The 27,045-nt window shown below is 39.6% G+C and overlaps 1 protein-coding gene across 10 annotated transcripts in view; it reads left to right on the forward strand.

Annotated features, from left to right (window-relative positions):
• The window catches only part of THSD7B (thrombospondin type 1 domain containing 7B), a 456,617-nt gene that overhangs the window by 243,624 nt on the left and 185,948 nt on the right, over window positions 1-27,045 (forward strand). For all 10 annotated transcript variants that reach the window (XM_080600715.1, XM_080600714.1, XM_080600720.1 and 7 more), the window contains 3 exons: window positions 4,225-5,002; window positions 13,309-13,560; window positions 20,695-20,864. In XM_080600715.1, coding sequence (XP_080456841.1) covers window positions 4,225-5,002; window positions 13,309-13,560; window positions 20,695-20,864 — 1,200 coding nt within the window. The remainder of the gene's footprint in view (window positions 1-4,224; window positions 5,003-13,308; window positions 13,561-20,694; window positions 20,865-27,045) is intronic.

Consider the following 27,045-nt stretch of genomic DNA (forward strand, 5'->3'; position numbering starts at 1 on the left):
GAGCAGATGCTACTGTATCCTTTCAGACATAATTATTGCATAATTGTAGGTAGGTCTTGCAGGCAGGAAAAGCAAATCAGGGCCCACTACATGAAATAAAATATAATTGCAGTGCTATATTGCTTGCTTCTAACAGCATTAGAGAAGCTCTTTGGGCTAATTATATGGTTATCTTTCTGTTGGATAAAAGATGGCCAACAGAACAAGGTGGTGTTTTTTCTTCATAAGATTGAATTTATTAATTGCTATCATATCATTATCATCCCGTAGTGTTACAGATGTCCTGTATGAGGTGGTGGGATGTCTTTTTTTTTTTGTCCTTTTTTTTGTTGCCTTTTTTTTTTATTTTTGGAAATAGTGATTTGATAGACTTTCTCTTCAGTTTTCTTCCTGGACTTCCTGAGATGTTGCTTACAGAACATAATCATCAGCCACATATGTGGCCATACACTTTTTTTCTTACTGCACTTGGGTTTCAGCGGAGTGTTTCTGGAGGAGCATCAAGACTTGTTTTGTCTTGGACATTTTTGTTGCAGTTTTCATCTTTTCTTGAACATTTGCCTTCTTGAATTTGGAGGCCTTTGCTCCTAGATGGGCAAAAAATGTTACTTTTTGATGGTGGTGTGAGACCATGGGTCTGCCCACTATTTGATTAGGTTACAGTGGTTAGGAGATGGACAATGTCTATGTTTTGTCTTCGTCTTTTTGTACTTCCCATAGGCTGTTCACCGTGAAATAGATTTCATTTTATTTAGTCTTCTGCTTTAATTACCAGTGGCCTCCCATTCAAGGCTGGGAATTGTAATGCATCTTTTTAAAGTTCTAGCCTTTGATGCATAAGTTCTAGTGAGTTTTTAATAAAATATTGTTAATACTGTTATTCATGTTCTGCTGAGATGTTCCTTCTAATTGACTCAGATTTATTTCAAGGAAGGTGTAAATTTAACGTGGCTCCTCTAAAAAAAAGCTTAAATACTAATTACAAAGCAGACTATTGACTGGGAGGTATTTATATCCTCAGTTAAGCTACTGAACAGGATATTCAACTAAGCAATGAAACATTGAGGATAAGTTTACTGCTGTGTCCTGAAGAGATCATCGGAAGTGAAGAAACATCTGCAGTAATGGGATTTGCATCTGATTTTTCGCCCTTATTTTTTCATGCTTATTTTTGGTATGCCAAGAGTGGTCTAATGGGCTATATTTTTAGCATGTTTGCCAGAGAATAATTGCAAATTGTGATGTGTCTAATGATAATGTAATTGCTTATGAGTCCTTTCTTTTTTTTTGTAATTTTTCTTTCTAAATTCACATCTGACATTAAGTAAAGGTCACTTCTTCCTAAGGCTTCTGCTGCATATCTATCTATCCTGTTAATGTTGGGACTGGTAGACCTGTAGCTATTACACAGAACAGTTCTTGAGCAATACCCAGGAAAGCAGCAGTACCAAAGAGATGAGTTTTGTGCAATGGTGAAAGAGTAGTGGTACGTTTGGTGAGTGTAATTTGGCCAGCCTTCTTCAACTGCTTTTTATTACTATATGGAGTTTTTTAGTGGTATTTTGATGTAGAGGAATATAGATTTTAAATTCTCCTGTCCTAAGAAGTAAGTAGTAAATCCTAAATTGGCATAGTGTGTTCCAAACGATTTGTGAGCAAAACGTTGTTATGCACTAAGCTGAAGTGAAACAATATTGCTCATGAATTTTGGCTTTAAAAACAAACTTGTGAAAAAATAGACATTTCCTGCACTGAAACGTCCAGATATCAAAAAATAAAAGAAATTGTCTTTGTAAAGCTGCTTCAGAGAAGTGTTGAGATAAACTCATGATACAGTAAAGCCACCTAGTACTTGAGTTTTGATTTTTAACTCCTGTTTTTAGTAAGATGACAGCATATACATAATCTGATGACTGTTTTTGAATCTTGGCATTTTATTGGAGTAGTCTTTTAAGTCAAAATGACATATCAAGAACAGACATTCAAATTGTCAATAGACTTCTTCATGTATCTGAACTTCAAAAGCATAATATCTTTTTTTTTTATCTTCAGTTTTTAAGCCCATTTAATTATAGTGAAAGTCAATGGTAACTAACTATAATTAGTACAGTACAGTTTGTGGTGTACAGTTTAATTTGCTGCTGTGTTTTCCCATTCAAGATGTGTCACTGCTGAGTCCTTACCTAGCACTGATATCTTTTGGTGTGAAATACAGACACAAAAGGGACAAGGGCTTTTCACATAGCCTGAAGACTGGATTTATCAAAAGCTGGAGATGTCTAAACCCCGATGACTCTGAAAATCCATCTTGCTTGCTGCCTTTTGACCACAAGAGGAGGTGTCAGACTCAGGATAGAGTGGCAGTCATAACCTGGAGGATGAGAGAGGAAAAGCAGCCACCAAAGGGACATCTCCTGGGTCTCTGCTTTGTAATCACAGCCGTTGGGCTGCAGGGCGCTGGCAACAAATGGTGCACCAAAAGGTGGCATCGCCGTCCACCTGACTGGCCAGACTGTGCTCCACACGTGCCTCCAAAGCTCCTGAGGCAGCTCTGGGGAGATCTGTAGTAACCTCTAGTCACTAAAAATCTGTACAGTCAGGACTGGTGATGCCAGAGGAGAGTCAACAGTGGTAGCTCAGTGAGGTTCTTCAAGATTTGTATTGATGTTTCTGCATTGCTCCGAAGTCCCCATGCAGGATGTGTTGTAGGATAGTCTTGGTTATACCCAAAGTATTTACTTTCCCTCTTTTACTAACTATGGAAAATAAAAGGACATTTATTTATTTATTTATTATCATAATATCAAGGCCCTGATTCTGGAAGATTCAGTCCTCTCTGTCCATAAAGAAAAAAACAACAGGTTTACCTACAAAAGCATTATCAGCTAGATGAAATACATGGTGTTATAATTGCAGCCATTATGGGGGCTGTTTTGTTTTTATGTGTTTGTTTTCTTAGTGTAAGCATGTAATGATTCTGGTAGTTTTAAAAATCAATTAAAAAAAACTTGTCTGGAGTAACATTTCTTAATATAAATTGACCTATTTATTGTAAGTTCATTTTCTGCTATGAAAAAAATAATAATACAGAAGTTTTTGCACTTTGAAGTGTGGATTACATATGCAACGTTCTTACCCAGTGAAATGGTTCCATTACGGGGTACAGGAAAGTTTTTAAACTTAGGAATGAGATGAAACCCTCTTGAGACACGATCATCAAAATCCCTTTAATATGTTAAGATTCAGCCTGAGTGCTTTCCACTACTTTTTCTTCTCATTTTGAAAGCAATTCTGTACTTTATAGCCCTTAGATTATTTTGTGTTCTAGGTGGATTTTTGTGGAATAATATTTTTAGACAAAAATCTTTCTATTTAGCCTTGTCTGATTTAAGTTCACTTGCAAATCCTTAAATAACATTCATACAGTTACATAAGTATGTTAGTGTGCTCCAGAACTGAAAATGAGATTCGTGGGTTTAATTTTGATTTCGTTTCTCTTGCTGAATGACTAGCTATGTCCTCATCTATAGTGCCGTGTACTGCAAACAGGGACGACTTGCTCGAGGTACTTCCCAGGGTAATTTAGAAGTTGAAGCACATGAGGAGCCTTTTCTGCTATATGGGGCTGGGCTCGCAAAGCAGCGCCCTGCGGGACCTGTTCTGTAGTATTTACGCTGTAATGTAAAGGCAGTTCCTCCATTTTGAACTCCTATTAAGCGTGTGCTTTTATTTCCATAGTATTTATCCTCACCGTTTTATCACCACAGATGATGATTCAGCTCCTTCCCAGAGCAGTTTATTCCATTGACTAATTGCTCTATTAAGAATGTTTTCCTCTTATCTAACTTGACTTTCTTTTCCTATTAGATTATTGTTCCTTTATGATCCTTTTTATACTCATTTGTACAAGCGGAATTAAATATTCATATTTCCTCAGGCTTTGGGGGGCATTTTACTGCTGCAGAAATGTGCCTGGCCTGTCTTTAATTTGAGATGTTGTGGGCCATTGGAAGGCAAAATTTTTTTCCAACTGTTGGGGAGCAGTTGGCATCCTGTGATGTGAGTACATGGGGAGGAGATGTGGCTTGTGGGCCTTCGCAAACATTTAGCCAGTTTTAGGGACTAGCTGACAGTTATTCACTTCGTAATGGATTCCAGAGCACGGTTTTGCTGTTGTTGGGTGAGATTTCTGGCCTGGCATGGCTCAACCCTCTTCTTTTGCAGGTCACTGGGGCCGATGCGTGGGTGACTGCGGTTCGGGGGGCACTCGCAGCCGGGCCGTCTGGTGCACCCACACTGAGGGCTGGACGTCCCACCACGCGAACTGCGACCAGAAGGAGAAGCCCGAAAGCCAGCGGCGGTGCTTTAAGGTCTGCGACTGGCACCTGGAGCTGTTTGAGTGGGAGGTTTCGGGATGGGGCACCTGCGTGCCCGGCGGTGAGGCCGGGGCCTGCGTCACAGCACAGCACGGCCTGCAGCGCCGCAGCGCCCGCTGCCTCCAGAAGCTGAACAGGAGCACCGTCGCCAGCGAGATCTGCGAGCATCTCGCACCCCGGCCGCCCCTCGAGCAGGCCTGCCTGGTGCCGTGCCCGCGGGACTGCGTCGTCTCTGACTTCTCCGCCTGGTCCCAGTGCGGTGGGGGCTGCACCAGGACCATGAGGCACCGGACACGTGCCGTTGTCGCTCCCCCGCTGTACGGGGGTGCCCCGTGCCCCAACCTGACAGAGTCAAGGCTCTGCGAAATGGCCGCCTGTCCCCTCGGGGAGGAGGAGCACACCTACAGCCTCAAGGTGGGGCCCTGGGGCGAGTGCAGGCTGCCCCATCATGAGGACGTGAGCATGGCTGGGAGAGCCGTGCTGGATTTTGGTGCAGACTCTGGAGAGCCGAGCGTGTCCTGGCTCGAAGGCCATAAAGCCCACCATCACGCCCGGGAGGTGCAGGTCGGTTATCAGAGCAGGCCGGTCAGGTGCGTGAGGAGCGATGGCAAAAATGTCGTGCTGAGGTAAGGGCCTCATCTTTGATGTCCTTTCTTTCATATGCTGCTGCTTTTCACGGCCACACCGCGAGTGTACTTGCCTTTCCGAGTTTTAAATGCAAATTTTTATGTGTTTTCTTTGCAGTCTGCTTTTTGATTTAATTCCCTTCTTGTGAAGCTAGCATCCCCGGAATATTTTGCATGCTTCTGTGATTCGTGACTGTTTAATTCATTTTATGTTTTTAGTATTTCTCTTCTGTTTTTTGTTGTTTTGAGGAAACCTCAAGGAAATGGAGTTATATACATATCACTTCCCACTATAACTGTAGGAGAGGGAGGTGCTGAACATGGAAAGGTTTCATTTTCAATCACCTACTGCATATATTTGGCTGAAGAGGCTAAAATAACATCAGCTTAAACTCCTTCGTTCTTACAAATCAACACTGAATAAATTGAGAAGTGTAAACCTGAAAAGGACTTGCAAATTTACTAGAAGATATTTCTTGGACAGATAGATCAGTGAGCAAAGCCATGATTGTCTCCTGCTTTTGAGGAGCCTTCATGTTTGTGAGACTGATACAAGATTCGTGACTTGCATTTCTTTCTTTGGTGGTGGTTGTTGATTTCTATCCTCATGTGTTTTAGCTAACAGTTTTCCGTAGTCTATACAGGTTGCCTTACTGTAATTCATGTGTGAAGGTTACAATAATGTACAGCAAATAATGGAAAGATTTATTCTCTCCATTTCTTGCATTTAAATGTAAGTTATCTGAGCTCTGCCATTTGACTTTAGATTGAATTTGGGCAGATGCCAGGAGCTATAGATTACTGTGGAATTGATTGAGTTCTGAGAAAGTCAGAAGTAAGATTTTTGAAGAACTTCTTAGAAGTTCTTGGAAAATCCTGCTCCTGAATTTTGCAGAAATCGATCTTTCTCGGTAATCTATAGCGCCTGGTGCCTGCACAAATTCAAATTGGAGAGATAAGGGGTTATTTTTTGTCCAAGTCGCTGCCCCTGTTTATGTCAGATACATTTTTGCACACATACTGAGGTGCAAATATACATTCTAGCCTATTTGCTACCTCCTCCTATTACATCTGTAGCAAAGTACATATTTTTTATTGCTTGGAAAAAAGTCAAGATTTGTGAACTGTTGCAGCAGTTTCTAACATCTTGACTTTATTACTAGTCTCTAATATATGCTGATTCTAAATATACAGATTTTATGCTCATGTAGCTGCTTGACTTTACTGGAGTTACTTGTGATTTATGGTACTGTGAAATCCGCAGCAGGTTTATGTACGTTAACATGTGTTAGCTGCTTTTCTGCCTTGTATCTCGTTCCTTATCAGTGGCTCTGGATAGGGAATACTGACTTGTTAAACTTTCACCGTCTCAGCCCTCACACTCTCAGTGGTACATTTGCTGTAGGAATGGGGAACGGAAGACACCGTTTTCATACTTTGCTCTTCATTTCACTGCTGTGTGAGTAATACATTGAACTTCTGGATGACAGAGCAGAAGGTCCCAGAAGGTTAAATTTCAGTTTCTCTACCGGTGATCAAGATGTCTTCTTCCCTCATCCTTTTTTCCTTCCTTTTCCTTCCTTTCTTTTTAGCTGATCCAGTCCCCTATTTGGGAGCATACAGCTCCATTAGCAGACTTTTTACAGTCCTGTCAGACCTTTTTTGTTGGGGCTGTGTCTCAGCTGAGGCTAACCCATCCTTTTTTCTTAGTAAGCCAATATACAAGAGGAAAATCCATAGATTCCATAGGGGATAAAAGATCTGTTTTAAAACCAAACCACACACACACAAACAAACAAAACCCCTTGTTATTACTTGTAGCCACGTAGCTTGAACTTGGAAACCTAAAACCCAAACCTAAAATCCATCATAAAATCCAACCTGTGTTTAATTTCAGGGCTCTAGTGTCACTGATAAACACCCCTGACAACAACTCCCTAAAAACACCCCATGTTAATGCCTTCCTTGTTCCATTGTGCAGCATATTTGCTGCCATTCACCTGAAGAATGGATCAGATCTTGCAGATGTCACTTTACAAGAGTGATGATATTTTGGCTACTGATAAAGAAGAGTAAATGCATTTGCATAACCCTGAAGCAGGGCTTGGCAGACAGCCAAATGTCTGCTGTAAAACTGGGAAGAAGTGCTTTATTTGTGCTTTTTCATTTTCCTGGCTGAGATTTCCTATTTAGAATAACACTGTCGAGTAAGTACCGATGAGAGATACAAATTAAATTTCTAGGAAGCTAAGGGAAGAGAGAGAAATATCCCTAGATGTGGCCTAGGGATCCTAGAGATGTTTCACTGAGGTCTCGGAGCTGCACGATTATTGGGGTGTGTTGGGATTTTATCACCACCACTCTTCCTTCTGCCACTAACCCAAAGAAAAACAGCAGGTGATGGGAGTGGTCAGTTTAACACCATTACCTGTCAAAAGCCACGTGAGGGTAGCAAACATATATTCTGCTCACTTCCAGATTGATAATGCAGCAGCAAAGACGGCTCTGTGGTGTCCACTAGTGGTGTCTGTTGCCTAATTTATTATCAAAGTTGATAAATTTACCTGTTTCTAATCTCAGGACTGTTTGTCAGGCAATTATGCCAGCAAGCAGCAATCATTATGCATGCTAACGGGGGGTTACACTGGTACAGTGCTTGGTGTGAAAGAACAGGCTTTTGCAAAAAAAAAATGGATTTTGGTGAGATGGGTGCAAGCTGTTTTTTAAGGACAAAATGGCTGAACGTATCCACTTCTTAGAGATGCAAAGTTACCTGTAAGAAATTAATTTTCACCTCTTCATTAACAAGTTTGTGATTCAAGAGAATAGCAAGTGTTGTCCTTTCTCTTGTGAGACAAGGAGCAGCAGCAGGAAATGTGCCTGACCTTTGTTTTCCATTTTCCACCGATTCTCCAGTTGTGATGTCGAATCCAGAAAAAAAGATCCTTTGGTTTCACGGCAAACCCTTGGGTGAGAGCTGAAGAATCCTTTGCTTTATAAGGAGAACATTGTTTTCATTTAAATCATTGGTCCCGTGAAGTTTTGAGTGTCTGTGTCAGCCTTGAAGGTGCAGAAGAATATGCTAGGAATTTCTAAAGTAAATGTTGTAAAGTCGAGTTGCTTTGAAAGGAGCACAAGTGCTTGGAAGATAGGATGGACTGTATCAGGCGCACGGAAGTGGGGAATGTTTTTGATGCAATGTTGTTTAGATTGGAGGATCTGCATTTGTCGAAATGAATGAAAAAGGGAGAAGGGAAGAGGAAAGGCAGAGATGGACCTCTACTTTTTGAAAAACACTAGAAATTAAGACAGTCGACCAACAGAATGTCTCTAGAACTTGAGACAGGTTCAGAAGTAATTTTGGTGTGAAAACTTTATATTCATAAAACATGAAAGGAGTAGGATCAAAATGAAATAGTCTTAGATATATTACAGAGTCTTTTTAAGACTTCATTTATTTTAAAAAGCCTATTTTTTAAATTTCTTTTTCAGATAAACAAAAAAGGTTTAACTTTCTTTAAATCTTCCATCCAGTAACAAAATCAACCATAAACACTTGCATACATTTAAGAAAATCTCTGAAAAAGTTGTAACAAATTTACAGTTAGAAATTCTGCTGGGTTTGGTTTTCTGTTTTGTCACAGTTGTAAAAACCTACCGAGTAGTGAGATGGAGGAACTTTTTTTTTTTTCCTATTTAATTTAGACATTAAATTGTACTTTAGTTAAATAAGTGCCTATAGCTAAACATTGAAATCCTAAATAAATTTGTCATGATTTTTCTAACTTGATGAGCGCATTCACTCAGCACACTTAGTATTCCCAGTAAGCATTCTGAGAAGTTAGCATCAGGAGCAAACAGTTTTAGTGCCTTTTTTGGTTATTATTTGGATGAGGAGTCTTTTTTAGGTACGTATTTCTTAAACTCTTCATTCCGTGTGCAAGGTGATGATGATATAATAGAGTTGGATTTGGGATTCAGTTTGCTTTGCCTTTGTAAGTGAAAATTCAGGTCAAATTCAGTCAATGGACCGGTAGATGGAGGACGTGGTAGAGCAGCACTCAGTTCTTTTGTTTACCTCTGTAATTTGAATTTACATTATCCATTTCCTAGTGGATTGCACTTAACCACTGTGCTGTCGTACATTTCTTGGAAAAATTATTTGCAATTTCTGCTGTTGACACTATTCTGTTCTCTAGATGAGAACAAAATTTTACAGAGCAGAGGTGGAAATGCTGTGCTGTAATACACTTACATTTAATGGCCGTGATTCTGTTCTGGGAGAGGAGGAGTGTGTGTGTGTGCGCGCGTTCAGGTTTTTTCCAGCAGATGTAGGAATCAAGCCTCAGTGCTCAGGCTTGAAAAACAAATTCCTGAGCTATTGGATAAGGAGGTCCTTAAAAAAAAGTCTAATTTCCTTTGCTTTTATTAAAAGCACACTAAACAAACGAACAGTGACCGCGTTTTTTCCTTTCAATTAGAATAACGTTTTGGAAATACTGTCCAATAATAAGTAGGCTTTTTCTTTGTTTTTAAAACTGTGCTGAAAGCCAACTGCTTCTGTAGCCCTAAGATCTAAATGCCTGCCTAGTTGGCACAAATATGTCAGCATTTATTTTTAATCGCAGCATAGGATCTCGTGCATAAAGCTCTGGAGACACCAGAACTTAGACGTCTTAGACACTACAGTCTGTGTTCCTTTGGATCACGAGTCTCCCTTTGGTCAGGAGAAAATAGTATTTGGATGCTGTTAGGAACATTGCAAGGCTATGTCCACTACAGTCATTATTAGAGCCTAATGAGTCCTGTGCCAGGACTTATTCTGAAGATGATCAACAACAACCTGTTCCCGTCTCATTCTCTAACACACTCACCTTTCGTTGTGAATGCGTTGGTATGCTTGGGGAAATTAAAGAAAACCAGGGATCATTTCCGCTTGGTGCCCAGGCTGATCTAACGAAGCACTGCTCCAGGAATGAGATGGAGACGGAGGAGAAGAGCCATGCGCCCTTTGGCATCAGCCAGCGGCTCAACACTACGACAGGGGATGCAGGGCTATGTGGAAGGAGTGGTACATGGGGCAGCTTTTCCTCCTTGTCTTGCTTTTCTGTGCATAGCTCCAGGACTACAAGAATGAACAAGAGGCATGTCTAGGTTTCCTTTGGTTTAGTGTTTTTTTTTCCAGCATGTCTTTTTTCCCCACTCAGTACACAGAAGAGTAAGAAGGCTCTCTGCCACTTGAGTGATTTAAGCTTCATGCATCTGTTGTCTGTTAACCAACTGATCCATCTTAAACTGCAGGCAGCATTACATACAATGCAAAACAATTCCTGGAGTTTTACAGTATCAATCCAGCCCTGCAACACAGAAAGCATCAATTGTGGAAGTACGTTATAATATTGCAGTCACCAGATTGACTCCTAAAAGGAAGATCTAACCTGAATACTTGAAAGTGGAAAGTTAGTGTAAAAAACTGGGCTTATGAGGTAGCTGCCATCCCCAGGACTTCCTTCCTTCCCTGCTGGTTTGCTCACTGAGGTTTGTTTGTAGGCTCAGATTAACGAGTGTCTCACACACCTGGGTTTTATCTGTATCACATTGTTCTGAATACATCAGTTACATGAAAGAATGTGTCTGAATTTCATGCAAAAGGATGGGCTGTGTTTTTACATGTGTTTTTGTGTTGCTCGGTGTCACAGTTAATTTGACTTTGAGGCTCTGAACGAGTGGTACAAGTTAATTAGATTCACTTTCTGTTTGGCTGTTGCATGCAATTCTCCCTCAAAAACATCTACCCAAGCAGAAGGATGAAAATTGCCAGCTCCACATCTTGTTCACCTGAAGGTCAACAAAGTTCTCTTTAGCCTTTTATAGGAGGAGCGGTGGAGGGATTTTCAGAGAAAGAATGAGCTATTCAGGCTTCGCATACTTGCAAGTCTTGCACATAGCAAGGATGTGTGCTGGGCAGAGATGTCTTTTGCAGCCCAAGTGTTGGCATACGTTTGAATCCATTGGAACAGGTGTTGTAGGTATTGTCTTGTCTAGGTTTGGGACCAGCAATACTCATTTTAAAGAAGACCCCAAAGCAGATTTTTAAAGGCTTCGTTTTCTTTGATATTTCAGCACAGATCAGATCAGACTTAAATTTCTCATTTGCAGTGGTGCAACCCCAGAAATGGGTTTGGGTTTTCTTGTTGGTATCTGAACAGCAAATTCTGATTATTCTTTTGAATATGAGATCACTTGCACTCCATGCTATGTTCTTAGGTTAACTCTAGTATAGTCACTCAGGACAATGATTTCTATTTGCTAGTATTTTATCTACTCAAAATCAGGAATCCTTTCTTATCAACACTGTGGCATTGGTGGCTCACCTGATAGCTCTGTTATAAAAGTATTAAAAAGGAAAGAAGGTTACAATTGGCATGACTCTACCAGCCTAATGCTCCAACCAAGAGTCAAAATCACTGGGCTAGCTCAAGTTCAGATATAACGATTATCACATTTCAGTCCTTGGTTCAATAGCACTGATGTTTTGTACCAGATGCAGCTATGCCATCAGTTGCATTCAACATGTGACAGAGGCTTGAGAAATTTTTTTTTGAATATAAACAAGAATAATTTGGGGGCATATCGCAGGTTTCTGCTTCAAGAAGTTGTTAAAATAAACCTTAGCAAATTCATCCTCCCTGCACCTGTGAGACTATTATTCTAGGTGATGAAGCTGAGACGAAAAGTGTTGAGTTACACTTCAAACTTAAAAAGAGAAGTGTAAATTTAAAACACTAAATGCTGTATTATGCTAGTGATTCAGGGTGTAGTCAAACCTGATCACGTATCCGCGGCAATATTCCTGTTGACCTCTGTGAGAAATGGACCGATTGCCAAATTGGAGGAGAAGCGAGTGAATGCCCGTTATCTTCTCTGCTCCCCCGTGAGATTGCCGTGCAATCCTGAAATGATTGCCCAGTGTATTTTCTGTAGAGAAAGTTAGCTTAGTCAGACTGTGTTATAAGTAATATTAAGTGAGGTAATAACTGGTTCCTTGGCACCAGCTCTAGATTTCACACCTTTTAAGTGCACATGTATTTGCTCCTTACAGCTGGTAAAAGCCTGACTGCGAGCAACTGGAAGCTGGAGAAGGCGAATTTAAAGAGAGTTCACACTGAGTTCATGTACGGTCTTAATTTCGGAGAGCGATTTGCATCATCAGTGTATCACCAGGCAGAAATCAGAAATTCTTAGCTCTTTTTTCCTGGTGACACTTTTTTTCTGGGTTCCATCTTTTTGGTTTTTTTCCCCTTTGATTCCTCTCCCCTTTCCCCTGTCCGATCATTTGTGGCTTTCCAGTGACATCTCTACTCCTACGTAACTCCGTCCTCTTTTGTTATACCCGTCCCAACTCTGTTACATCAGTTATCTGTGGTTTCTGGGAGACAGCCATGGTTTCTCACCCTTTTTGGGAGAATCCTGGGGGCCTTGTGGATGATCTCCAGCTGCAGTGAGGTGAAGCAGGAGCAGCTGTGCTCTGCTTGGTCCCTTCCACAGTGAGCAGGGCAGGAGAGCACTGTCTCTCACGTCTACAGTTGTCAGCTCTCAAAATTCATTTTTCCATTGCATTGAGCCACGTGCTGTGTTTTGCTGTGTTACAAAATGAATGAGGATTTTGTCCTAACGAAGGCTCGGGTAATGTGATCGAGCCCAAAAAGTACATGTATGGTTGCGGCATGCCCATGGTCTCCTGTGGTTTGTCAGGTTGGAAACCCCTCTGGCCTTAGTTAACAGCATTTGCTTGATAACAACCTCGCAGAACAAAAACATTTCTTATTAATATGTGCCTAATTATTTTTTAAAAGAGCAGGGTTGCTCAGCAGGATGCGCTGGTACCTAGGGCAACAGACGCTGGACAGCTAGCTCTGTGCGCGGAGGGAGGAGAGCGAACACCAGTGGCAACACTTCTCCTGGGCTTGGCTTTTATTTTCAGTCCTGGTTAAACTGTGAAATTGTAACTGCACGGGTGCAAATGTGGTGCATTTTACATCTGTTGTAACTTGAAATAAATTAAGTGTAGTATTTGCAAACCACTCAGCACGCGAGATAGCAGCCAGAACTCTCTGGAAATGCAGGATGTGCATTGCAGCTCCTCTTACCCTCACTGATTTGGTGTTGAGGTGAGTCTTCTGATTCACCCCAAATGACCATGGATTTCTTGGTTTATGAGTTAGGGTGAAATATCTGGGCTTTGGGCTGGGGAAACAAAAAATTAGTAAGATCTCCTCAGCTGTTTGACTGTGTTCTTCTCGCAGCCTGTGCGTGCAAGATGCCATCCCTTTGACCTTCAAGTCCTGTGTCATCGCTAAGGACTGTGAAACGTCCGAGTGGTCGGCGTGGAGTGCCTGCTCACAGACCTGCAGCTGGGGAGAGCTCGCCCCGGGCTTTCGGAGCCGGCGCCGTGGTGTGCAGAGCGTGGCAGTGGGCACCGGGAAGCTCTGCCCAGAGCTGGAAGAGAGGGAAGCGTGCAGCGCAGGAGGGAGAGAGCTGCTGCAGCCCTGCCCCAGGTATTTGTGTGCTTTTGTCAAAGTTTTCTGAAGAACCCCCTGTTTGGAGGTGGTATTGTGCAAAGCAAAGCTTCCTTGCTCTGTGTCTGTCCGTATGTATGGAGAGGGTCACACATCATGGCTCCTATCTGTCTGAAAGATCATTGATTTGATCACTGTTAACTATGATTAGTGGTATTATTTATTGCTAATAGCAGTCTCGTAATTGTTGCTGTTATCATCATTGCTATTACAATAATTACACTTGCATATAGAAATAAATGTAAATTACACTGACTACAGCTTATGTTTTCATATTTTAAAAACCGAGAGCCAGATATTCTTGTTCTCTGAAAGAGCTTTCATGCCAATTGCTGGTTCAGAGAATTTCCTCAACGGCGCAGACTGGGCAGGTCTCCACGACTGTGCTTTTATTGGCTTTTCAATCATGACTTTTACACAAGCTTTAATGATTCCCCTTAATCTCCCCATAAAAAATTACAGTCCTCCTTGTGGAAAATGGGAACTGATCAGAGGTAACAGCTTGGTCTTTACGCAGCTTCCCTCCGGATACTTCTTAAACTGGGATATTTAGCAATCCCTGCGTATTAGCTTGGTTTATGGCAATCTTTGTTTTGGCATAAGGTGGGGAATTCACCTTTCTGATCTTTAAATCTGTGCAGTAGTGCCTGGCCAGGCTAGCATAGAGGGGGGCTTGTTTGCTTTGCAAAGAAAGTAAAATATTGCTTAATTTTTTGCGTCCCATGTTCTGAGATTGACTGTAAAATGCTTCAAGATTGTTAAGATTTTATATACATGTAGACAAATCTCCCCCTGTGAATGAATGTGTTTAATAGGAGGCCTATTCAGTGATCAAGTCATGAATTTCTGGTGTTTTGCCAGCTACTGCCACAATCTTTGATAAAGCCTTTGCAAGATACATTTCTTCGGAAGGCGTAACCTGTAAAAGCGTCACTATATTGTTGAGTTCATTCAAAATCAAATGCTGATCATTTTTATGCAACCTGCTAGTAGAGGAGAGGATATATATATATATATATATAAATATATATAAATATAAAATTCTTTTGCTTGATTACATCCCACGAAAAGACTCTCACAGAGTGATTTTCGCTCCTGCCCAGATGCACATCAATTTCAAAGACAATAGATTAACACATTGTCTCACTGATTTTGTATAGGAGTGTAGGTGCAAGTGACACCTGATTGGGGTATGCCAGCTGGTAGTTAATCAGGGAGTGAGAAGACATGTGTCTGTCCCTAGTTTCTCAGTTCATCTGCTCTTTGATATTGCACTGCATGAAAGTGCAAACGATTGCAAAGGCTTGATGTAGAGCCAGGAGAGCCCAAAAGGTAAGAATCTGCATAACACTGATAACTTTCTCATGGTGCCACTCTTGCTATAGAAGGAAACCTGTTCTTTCAGGATATTGCTGCTATGCCATGGTTTACCCTCCCCATCCTGACATTCCTATGCCTATTCCATCCTTCAGGCAATCAGGTACTTCTCCAGTGAAGTACCTGAGTGAAGTAGGATAAACTGTCTAATGACCTATCCTAGAACAATAACTTTAGTCTTTAGACTCAGTTTAATAGAGCCACTTAACCAAAAAAATACAGAAAAAAATCTCTGGTATTTAGTTAATTGCTATTTCTAGAGATATAGTATCTCAAAATACAGGTGATAGACTGACCTTCTTTCACTACGCACACTACTTTCACTTTCTTCTGTGTGCTGAGGAGAATTTGAGATAGCTGTCTGGTTAGTGGACTTTGATTTGGTTGTTCAATACTGCAGAAACGAGCAGGAATGAAAAGCTTTAACATTGCGGTACATTGTGGTACGTGCTGCAGGTACACCAGGTGTAAGGCTCTGGGAAGTGTGTAATAATGAAAAGACGACAAACATTTTAAAGCATGCTATTTAAGTGTCAGCAGCTGGTAAAAGATGTTGTCTGTCCACTTTACAGTTTATAGCCTCATGATTCGGTTTTGGTGTTTGGGAATTGGTGATGAAGATAGTGCAAGTACTTCAGAATGGAAAGCGGTAGCTGGCAGCCATAGAAGGATGTAATCTTAATCCTTATGAAATAATATAAGAAGCCTTTGATGCTCCAGATCTCCTTATCTGAACATTTTTGCATATCTTTGCAGTGTAATAACTAGCAAGATGGTACTTTTTGCCGTTAAATTTATGCCGCATCACTTATTGCTTTGCTGAGGGTTATCAGACCGTTTTCTTTTCTTTTTACTCCACGTAAGATGATGAATTTAAGGAGAGTCAGTATTAGGAACGAAAAGTGCTCTCCTTCATTTGTCAAGCCTCAATACAAACCTGTCTGTTTGTCTTTCTGGCTTGCATTTGCCTAATCAGGTTAGTCTTAAAATCTTTACGGTGAGAGTCTTATTTACTTTCCCAGTCCCTGGAAAGTTGTTTTTCTGCTGTTGTTGATTTTAAGACCTGTAGCCACTTCTTTAAGTTTTATTCTCTGGGTAAAGATTTTCAAAATCATGCTCCAGGCAAGCCAAAGAAAATCAGTGAGAAGGTTGGCGAGAAAGAGCAAATCTCTGAGCAAAGAGAAAAGTGTTTCTCTAGAGGCCAGTTTCAGTGCAGGGACAAGGATCACCTCATGCCTGAACAAACGTGCATTTCACAGACTATGTCCCCCACCTCATTCATCCACCCGCGTGGAAAAGCAGCAGCTCAAGAGGCAGTACTTAGTTTATTTATTTATTTTTTTTTTCAGAACAGAAAGGTGGGTGAATTTATATTGCCATCCATGGCAAGGCAGCAAGTTAAGGTCCTATCACACGTACGGGACGATTGATGTAAATTTGCTTTTAATGGGAAGGCCTTTTAATTTTATGGCTGAAGTTTACAATAAATTCTTTAATCAATAGTTTAAATGCAAGAAAATAAAACATTTTAAGTGCATATAGGACTCCAGAGCTTTGTGTTTTGTTTTACTTTTGGTTATTTGTTCTGAAGGGATTAGATTAAGGGTTTAAAAAGCTTAAACACAAGGAAGGTGATTCTACCTTCTTTATTGTGATATAAATTTGGGGTAGTTCAATTAAAGTGAATGGGCATATACTGATATAAAACTTGGGTAAGCACTAAGAGCATAAGTCCTATAGACTGAAGGGACCAAGAGGTTACTATAAATTGGGAAGATATTGAGCTCTTGTTTGTTGCATAGCTGTCACTGAGTCATCAGTTTTAAAACAATGTTTTATATCATTTTTATCCCTGATGTGTAGCTTTCATGTTCATAGGGAATAGATAGATTTTCCAGAATTATGATTATGTCTTTAAATCTTTCATTTTGGTTGTGGTTGCTATGTTACGAGACAGGGATTTAGAAAAAAAAAAAACACCTCTTTGCTTTGTTGGAAATTCAAAGCTTTTCAGAAGGTAAATGATGGAAAATGGGAAAGTTTTAAGACCTGATTTTTGCAAAAGGCTTGAGGTTACAGCTGAGATATGAGTGTGATGGTATCACTTTGTAGATGAGGCCCGTCATGTGCCCTAATTGAAGGTAAAGCGTTGGTGTGAAGTTGGAAAGACCTGAAAGGAAGCGTGCTGAACCACGCTGGTAGGCTGCTGGTGTTGTACTGAGCGTGGTGGCAGCATTGCTGTTCGGCTCTTCAAACTTCATTGGTTTTGGGCACACAGAGATGACCTCAGTTTGGCTGGGCAGCTGGATTCCCTCTCCTCAGATCAGGAACGAGCCCTGGTGAAACTTTGGTTGGTCAGCCCCAGGCTGGACGTTTCTCCTGTGGCTGCTGTTGGGCGTTGCAGTGAGGGCACGCTTTGCTCTGACAGTAGCACCCACAGGACCCGCTGTTCAGCTTCCTCAGCTGACTCTGGTTAGCAGTGAAATTCAGAGCACTGGAATGAAAAGCTGCTCAGCTTTATCAGCCAAGTTTCATCCTAGATACCCCAAGCACCTAGTTATTGTTTCTAGTCATTCTTTCTTGCCAGTTTTCTTAGCAAACTGATATAGCTGCATGTAGATTCTGGAGGTTCCCATGTTGGTCATTATTTAACTAGCACTCTAACCATTGGGAACAAGGTATGCTGATCTTTAGAAGTAGCTAAATCTCTTGTCACTCAAACAGTATTGTCAAAAAACTGGTAGAAGCCTATAGGGAAGACAAAGACAAAGCCTTTTTTTTTTTTTTTTTTGTTAGTAACAGATCTATAGATAAACAGGTGTCACAGCTAGGACTGTAGTTTGCATCAAACAACCTACCTAGATATTGGTAGGAGGTAAAATGAGATGTTCCATCTGTTGACATTTGAAATCATCACCACCCACAGGTTTTGTTATAGGGGTGACAAGAGTACACTGAAGCTGACCAACTTTGATGATTCAAATGGCTCTCTCACTTCCAGCGTCGTCGTGCTCTTGGTCCTCTAGGGACAGCGAGCGAGGTGGCTGAGTAGCATTGACCCAGCAGTAACGTAGTGCTGATATAGCACACCTGCTCTAACAACGTAATGCCCAGCGTTGCATTGGTGGCTTGGGTTGTGGAGTTTGGAGAAATTATGTGTGTGTGGTAAAGCATCTGTGGATATCGCTAATAATCTACGAGCAGTAGCTGAAGGTTGTTAAATTACAAGTAAAAAAAAAAAAAAAAAAGACCAGGTATTTGCCAGCCAGTAATCTCTGTTTTTTACTCATTGGTATTGAGTAATTAAGTAATATTCATGCTCATTGTCTTTAGAATAGCCCGTAGATGGGCAAATTGATACCAGGTGTCAGCCACGCTGCATAAAACCCAGCAGAGCCCTGCGAGGCTGCCTGGGGTGACTGCTCCCTTCTGCAAGGACTCGGTGGGCTAACAGCAGGTCGGATATGCTTCTGGTGTCATTGACTTGTTAATGGCTGTGAGAACGTGTACCTTTTAAACAGCTAACGTTGGGGTCAGGTTTTGTCGCTGGAGAACTCCAGACAGCTTAGGGCATGCCCAGCTGGGAGCAAGCAAGTTGGGCTGGTAAGGATTTAGGCTTTAAAGCTGCTCACAGACGAGGAGGCGCTGGCGGTCGCACCTGGTGGCTGCTCATTAAACGCTGCTCTGCGGTGGAGCAGGGTATCCAGTTACTCCGTGTGGATGTCTAAAGGGATTTTTTTAGATTCAGGAGCTGATGAGGTTTAATTATCTCTGAGCTCAGATTTAGTTATTTTGCATAATTTTAATCATTGATGGCCTAATTTTCCTAGGTGTTAACTCCCACAGCTCACGCTGAATTGGAGAAGCAGGTGCTCACACCTTTGGAAAAGAGTCTTTAGGACCCAGAATTCACAGCTGACTCCCTAGGCCAGCTCTTGATAATGAGTTTTTCTTTAGTCAGTTATTGTTTTAAGAAATACCACCCTAAAACAAGTATTTCCGTGGCTGAGGAAAGATGAGTGTGTTCTATATTTAGGCTTCTATCTTTGAAAATACAGGCCTGAGTAGCACGATGTCCTGAAGTGCTGTGGAGGAGGAGATTTGTTTACCCAGTGCTTGATGAAGAGCGGTTTTCATTGTCTTTATTATAACAGGAAGGTTGTATTTAACATTACATCCCCAAAAAAGTGATTAGGAATTCCACAGGAGGAACTACTATAAGAAAAATTCATGGCTGTACTTTATATGTTGTGCGATTTCAATTATTTCATGCTCGTCATATGAAAAGTGTATTCTTTATTGTTTTCTGGGCTAGTAGTAAACCCTGTGAGTGTATCCAAATTTGCACGTGATTCTGTATATTATTTAAGAGGGCATGACAGCTCATCCGAAAAATACCTGTAAATTAAAAGTAATTAGCAGTATTCACAAACGTTTTCCATTAGTATTTTACAAAATTCATAAGTGCTCTGTGGCTAGAAATGAAATTCTTCTTATGCTTATATTTGTAGTGCAAGATGTTATGAGAACATTGATGTGTGCTCAGGCAAACTAATGCAGTTATTTTTCATGCAATTTTGAGATGCATGTGTCCCTGCCATAGCTATAGTCAGGGCACAGATATTTGTGATGGAGAATACCCAGAATACAAGGGGAAAGGCTCCTTCTTCAGGGACACCCCGTTGTGCTCGAACTTAGAGTGATCAGTCAGCCCGCAAACATACATAGTTTTAACAAGTGTATGTCTGTCCTAGAAAGAGAGAGTATTTGTCTTGAGGCTAAGAGAAGGAAATTATTTTATGTATTTTAAAACAGGTAAGTTTGTACAGAAAAAGTAAACTATGGAATATAGAGGAGCAAAGGTATGAAGCAGCAGAAGCGTAGAGATTGGTTACAAAACCAATATTTGCTAAGATTCGCATTCAGGAAGCTGAAGAAGAACTTTGGGCTCTTACTCCACTGATACTGTGACCTGCTAATTAAAATGAATTATGTCTGTAAAAACTGCTGCATTAGAAAAATGCTCCATGTTTTCAGACATGATGGGAAATATTTTTTTTATTTCTGTTGCTACACAATACTACTTTCCCTATGGTTTTAATTTGTTCTTCTTGGAAATTAAGAATGTTTTCCTTTCTTCTAAACTGTTGATGCTCTTTAGGTATGAATTAAATATAGGATGAAAATAGAATTTGCTGCATATCACAACCTCTGGAAAGAAAAACAAGAGAACTGAGTTACCTTAGGCAATCCCTTGAAGAAATTGATAGTACCCTAGGCCTTTGCAAAGCTGTCTCCTAGAGAATAGCTGCCTGGTACTTGAAACTCCATTGACGGACATGTAAGGTTTTAGCTATAAGTGCATTTCAGAATGACATGTTCAGCTCTTGGCAGAGAGAGGCAGTCTGGTGGTTTCAGCCACGTGTTTGAAAACTTGTTTTCACAATTAATCGAACCTCTTAATCTTTGTTCCTTTTTTGCATCCTGCTCAAAGGTGTTTCAGGATGATTTAGTGTTTGAGAACACTTCAGAGATTAGTGCTGTGTGAAAAGTTTACATGAGTACTATAGGCTAATAAGGAATATTTAACCTTTGTAAATTTAACATTCAAAATGTTTCAAAACATCCTCTGTTTTGAACAGGGGAGTGCTCCTATAAATATTAAACCAATTGTATTTTGTTATGTAATAAACTACCACCTGCTCTTGTTTCACCTGGTCTCTCTTCTTTCCAAAGGTTTTCCTGGAGGACTTCTGAATGGAAAGCTTGCCAAGTGTCTCTCCTCCTTGACCAGCAGGACCCTCGCCACCATAAGCATGCGGGCCTCTGTGGAGGTGGCATACAAACCCGCGAGGTCTACTGCGTCCAAATCACTGTCGAAGTTGAGATGCACCGACTGAAGGAAGGTATGTGCGTAAAGCCATTCTGAAATGTCTGGCACACATTGATCTCAGTCAGAAAAGCAAATAAATAAACAAATCCTTGCCATATAGTCCATAGAAGGCTTGGCTAGCTGATGCCCCCCTTGTATCGATACTTACCGAGGGAGGTGTTACTTGGGCTTGATCCGCAGGATCCTGGGGTGGGGAACTGTCTGGAGCCAAAGCCTTCTAGGGGTGAACTGCTGCCAGTTCTGTATGTATACTTGTATGGGGGAAGTTTGAAGAACAGAGGAGCTAAATTCTTTTTCCTCGGACTTCAGTTTTTTTCCTTTTTTTTTTTTTGTCAGGTAGTCTGGCCTCCTGGTATGAATGCATTTATTCAGGCTGGCCTGAATGCATTTATCTGTGGTGTTAGTCCTGGGTCAGAGTATAAAAAAAGAGATGTCACACTCCATTCTGGGTACGGCTTTAGCCTCTGCTTCAAACTGATACACGATCTTTCTTGTGTTTTGAAGGGGAAATCAAAAATAATATTGTCACAACTTCTGAGCAGACAGACAGTTTTTGGATTCTGGAAGTGAGTTATTTTCCTTTTAGAAGAATAATGAGTAGATACGGATGCATGATGAATAATTCATCTTAGGCTGTTTTATTTACTGTATGTAGTGCTCTTGCAGAATATGCTTTTGAGCAGAGATGGTAAGACAATAAGAACACAACATCATATCTTAGATTTATTTACTTACAAAGTCAAAGCAAACGTTTCCTGTGTGCCCAGTTGTGTCCTAGCATCCTGCACAGACTCTGAGGTTGTAGAAAGCCAGACCTCTATTAATATCTATTCAGGCCATGCATAGTTGTTGCTTCACCTCTTCCAAACATCTGGCACCACCTTGCTTTGCCAACACAGAACCCCCTCTGTTGTTCTGCACAAGTTTGTGATGTATATGATTTTCATAGTAAGAAAAGTGCTGTTGATGACAGCTATGTAACATTCTTGACTGTCTTCATCCTTCTCACTGCTTCTGTAGTCCATGTGGCCACTGTATGGCAAGTTGACAAGCAGTAAACTTTAACTGACTTCATTTGTGCTTCTTTATTCTTTGCCAGTATTGTGAATTACCCTAGAAAACTAGGGGAGGTCATCTGAGACCCTTACACCAAAATAATTAATAACATAATTTGTACTGTATATCCAGTATACGATCACATGCAGGTTTTTCCTTTGTTCATGGTTCAATATAACTTAAAAATCTCAAGCCCTCCCCACAACAGCAGGGAAAAATTGAGATACTTCTTCCTTGTCTGTATAATTCTAACCCTTTCTTTTTAAGAAACAAATACAGTTTTTTCATGCAGGCAACTGAAAAAACAAACGTAACATTGTGCAAGGTATAAAATTTTCCTGCTTTACCAAGGCAGTTGTGATTTGCAGTAGTCCTTAGAAAGTGAGAATGCATTTACTGTCAGCACAGTTACATACAAAAGAAAAGAGGGAAAACCTTCCTTATTATCCCTCCCTATCTAGTAATATTCAATGTCTCATTTACTAGCTGATCAACTTTTGTTCTTTGACTAAATAAGGAGTGACATCTTGCACCTTTTCTGGCAATCTGAACTGTCAGAAAATTTTTATTCATCACTAGTGCATCTGATATTTTATTGTACCATTTGTCAGTGATGGGGAGAAGATGAGGAACTTGATTCTTCTATGTATAAGCAAATACAAGTCTAATTGCTACCATAAAAAGTACAGTTATTTTTCTTTCTTCACCTCTTGAATGCCCTTAAAAGGATCATTCAGAAATCAAACAAGCGAGTCTAATAGAATATTACCATCCATCACAGTTGTTTTTCTTCTGGTTACTTCCAGTGAGAATTTGGACCTAGGCACAATGACATATGTGAAAAAAGATTTTGTCCTGTGGTCTCTCCAGCAGCATTCTTGGATAAAATATGTTGAATCATAGTTGGAGACAGGTACCATCTGTGATGTACTTCTACATACTGCTCAAAGCTCTCTTATCCCCTAAGGATCTCTCTCTTATTTTTCATTTCTTTAGTCTTCCCATCTATTTCTTCTTTTATTAAAATGTGTATATTTAGATATGATCCCCTGTTTTCTGGAGCTTCTATGTATCAGTTACTCAGAGGACTAAGTCTACTGATATCTTTCTATATTTTGATTATAAAATTCCAACGTGAAGATACTGGAAATAGAAAACTTTCGCTCAAGTATTACTATCAGAAATGCATTGATAAGATCTCATATCTTGCTACTGAAAGACAAGTCCTAACGAAGAGATCCCTACCCTGACCCAAGTGAATGTCCAACATATTCGTTAGACATTATGGAGGAATTCTACACTTCTAATGTTGGGCGATGAGTGAGGAGGAAAAAAGCAGCTTTTCACGTTTATCAAAGAGTTCATGGTGGTCTGAATGACCAGACAGAGGAAAAAAAAATTATATTTCTCTTTACCACTGACATGAAAAAAAAAAAAATTTCGTAGCTTTTTTTTTTTGCATTACAATGAATAAATTGAACTACATTTTCATGTATCAGCTTTAGCTGAGTTTTTGACATTCTAGTATTTGGAGGCAGAAAGTTTTCTGATCTTTAAAGTTGTTTATAATATTGTTGCTTTCTGAGACTCTTACATCTAGATGAAGCTGACAGGTAAAACGTGGTAAATGTGTTAAATGTTGTATCACTCAGTTGTCTGTATTTATGTTTATGTAGGTAAGCCAATGTATAAAAACCTTACTACGAGACTATGCTGTTCTTAATGCTAGCTATTCTGTTCATCCAAGGAATCAACATCTTTATTGAGTTGTGAGGCTTTTGTTAATTTAGACTGAACTTTAACATAATTAGCTTTAAACAGTTCCTTATTTTTTTTCTTTAAGTATCTCATTGAATTTTAATACATTTAAACTTTAATGATTAATTTTCACAGAAAGATGGTCATCTAATACTTCAGGTTTGCCATTATTCTTTTGATATCCAGAGATAGAAGCAGCAAATCTACATATCTGAAATGATGTTACTTTTAAAGAGGAGACAATTTCTGCACAAAAAGCAGCATAGAATGTGCACAGTGAACTACCTGAAGGTACAGGCTCAATCTGCCCTTTCTTCCCTTCATCTCAGGATTCTCCCTGATTCTTGTGTCTAGACACAGTATATTTGGAACAAACGGTTGATGTGGTGGTGGTTACCTTTCTTCATACCTCTTTCTAATGTAAGTGTGTCCACTCATATAGAAGCTCTGGAACTGTTAAATAAAGCAAAAATGAAGAGCTTTAACTTATTTCCAAAGCTAAACACTGCTAACAAATATTTTTTATTATTTTCTTTTGATTTCTATAAAATGCTATCTGAAATCTGTTTTTCCACAATAAATTTTAATTAATCTGGATGAACATCACCAACTAAAAATCCCCGGTACTATGAAAAAACACATGGTAAAAGCATGGAAGAATATTATACAATGGTCAGTTTATGCAGCCTGTCTACTTTGGCAATACTTAATCACAGTAAACAAGTCCACTAATACGGAAAGTATCATTCCTTTTAGAGTCTGTGGATGGTGTCTGTGTTCATGCTGCTAGTAAACATGAAATTCCTATATTTGGTCTTCTTCCTCAGGAATTTTTTTACCTTCTCTGAAGAGCAGGGAATATCCTTTTGTTTTCTAATTAATTTTTCCCTTTTGGTTTATTTAGAGATTGTAACTCTTTGTCTGTAGTCAGAGGGATGGCATCCTCTATAAAAAAAAAATTCTCCAGAAACGTCTTCTCTCTCCTCTGAACTAGTTATCAGTCGTCCCTTACTGTCCCTAGTGACTGGGATTGCTGTTCTCTCCATATTTTCTGTAACTTTCTAACCGGGGATCTGCCTGCCCTGTCATTCTTTCATAAAATTTGTGCTTTATATATCTTGACATTTTTTCTTTCTTACTTGTTTGAATGAGATCCAATTTACCTCTCACTTTTGGAATTCTCTTATAATGCTTTTGGAGCCTGTCTGCTTAAGTTTTAATTATAGGACTGAAAAGACCTTTGTGAAATGCTGTTCTTCCTTGAGTCTTCTTTATTGTTTACCCAGAGTAGCACTCTTGGCTAATAAAGTTTCTCTCTTATTACCATCTCACTAAAAAATCTCTGCATTTTCCTAACTTCTTAATCTTTGTTATTTTCTATCTGAAAATCCACATTTAATTCTCATACCTGTGTAAGGTTCTAGAGGTTTTTTTACTATTTGTTCGCTTAATGATCATCTCTATTGTATTAGTTTCAATTTTTATTTATTTATTATTTTATTTATTTATTTATTTTATTTATTATTTGTTTTTATTTGATCTAGGATTTCCATAGTAGGTATGTCAGTGAATGATCAAAGTAACCGATTCATTTCCCTTAATGTTAGAAACATGAAAAATCCTGTTCTGGAGTAGTACAGATTAATAAATCTAATCGCTAGGTTTAGAGCCCTTCATAATCCAAATATTATTCAAATCCTTTTTCTTTTAAAAGTTAATAGCTCTTCAAATATTCCTCCCTGTGTGATTCTCATCCATCTTAACATGTAATTTATAGTTTTATTGAAAATCCCCCAACAAGATAGCTTACATTTCCCTGATATAACCATGTTAAAATTCCTAATAATCTGCAAGAAGAACGGGACTTGATTCTGCTTAAAATATGCAGAGATAGATATTGTTAATTTTCCTTCAGGTGATTTTTGATTTGAATATACCTTCTTTCTTCTTTCTTCATTTGTATAATTCAGAATTCAGGACAGATTAAATAGATTCAGCTGATTAATTATGTCTTTGACTTGCCTTTTTTGGCAGCCATGTGGTAGTTGTACATTCATTGTTCTTAGATACCTTTTAGTGTTACCTTGTAAAACTATTTCTTGAAAAAGTCTTTATTACTTTTAAAACCCTCTTTCTGTTGAGAGTTATTCAACTGTCAACAGTTAATATCCATAATTTTTTGTTTTACTCATTCCACTCTAATTCTCCAGCCTGTACCAAAACTTTTTTTTTTTTTTAGGATGTAACTCCACCAGTTTATCTTATATATGTTTATTATTGTTGCTTGACATGCTGTTGTGTATGTTCATAGCCATAGCAGCAAAGCACATTTAGACTCCTTAAAGCTCCAATCCACTTTATTAACCAAAATGGCCAGAAGGTGTTCCCCTGTATTCTCATGTAAGTCCTACTTATGAGTCTCAGAATTAGTTTTATGCCCTTTATCCTTTCTTCTTTTCCACAAAATATTGAGCTTCCTCCCTACTTCTGATAGACAGAAATGTCTAATTCCTTCTTACCTGATGAGTAAACTTTTCAGACTATTTTGAATTCCCATATGGGAGATGTTTAGGCACTGCATTTTATTTTTCAGAAATTACTGGCCTCTTTGGACTTGCACAGAGAAGTATTTGAGGATTCCTTTCATTCACATCCAGTATTATTCTGTATTTATTCTCATCCCTTTCTTTGTGCTTTTTGTCTCTTTTAGCTCTAAAATATGCATTTTTGCCTTCTTTGCTCTGTATGCCCTGTTTCCTAATGAGGATGGCACTTGTTTTTTTTTTTTTTCTGCAAGTTTTTTGTTCTGCTCTGAATCATGATCTTCCAATGCATGCCTTCTGGGGGATTAGTGTTTCAAATTGGTACATGTGGCATCTGTTCAATAAACTATGTGCAAGTACTTTCAGGAAGAGAGAAATATCAGCAGAGTGTTATTAGAGTGTGCCATCATCCTCTTGAGTGCTAGCTGTCCTGCAAACCACCAGGTCCGATTCTTTAGCACAATAAGTTGGTTGTGCAGGTTGTTGTCATCCTGCATATTTATTGGGAAAAGACTGCATTGATGCAGATAAGCTGCCCGTAGGAGTTGGCGGAGGATCTGCACTATTTGAATGAGCACAAGCCCTGTATGGAGTATGAGCTCTATATTAAATGCACACTGTTTTTTCAAATTTATGCTGGTGAAGCTGCAGGAATGAGAAGACTGATTTACTCTATGGAAATTAGAATGTAGGGACTTTGATGTTTAAATCCTGTTGTCCTCTTCTGGTTTATGAAATTGAAAAGGAATAGGTAAAAATATTAATAATGAGAAAACTTGACTAGGACCACAGGGGAGAGAGCTGATGGTCAGCAGTGGCGTGAAAATCTGCTTTGTT

Source organism: Anser brachyrhynchus, assembly GCF_964034855.1.
Source record: "Anser brachyrhynchus genome assembly, chromosome: 7".
NCBI lineage: Eukaryota > Metazoa > Chordata > Aves > Anseriformes > Anatidae > Anser > Anser brachyrhynchus.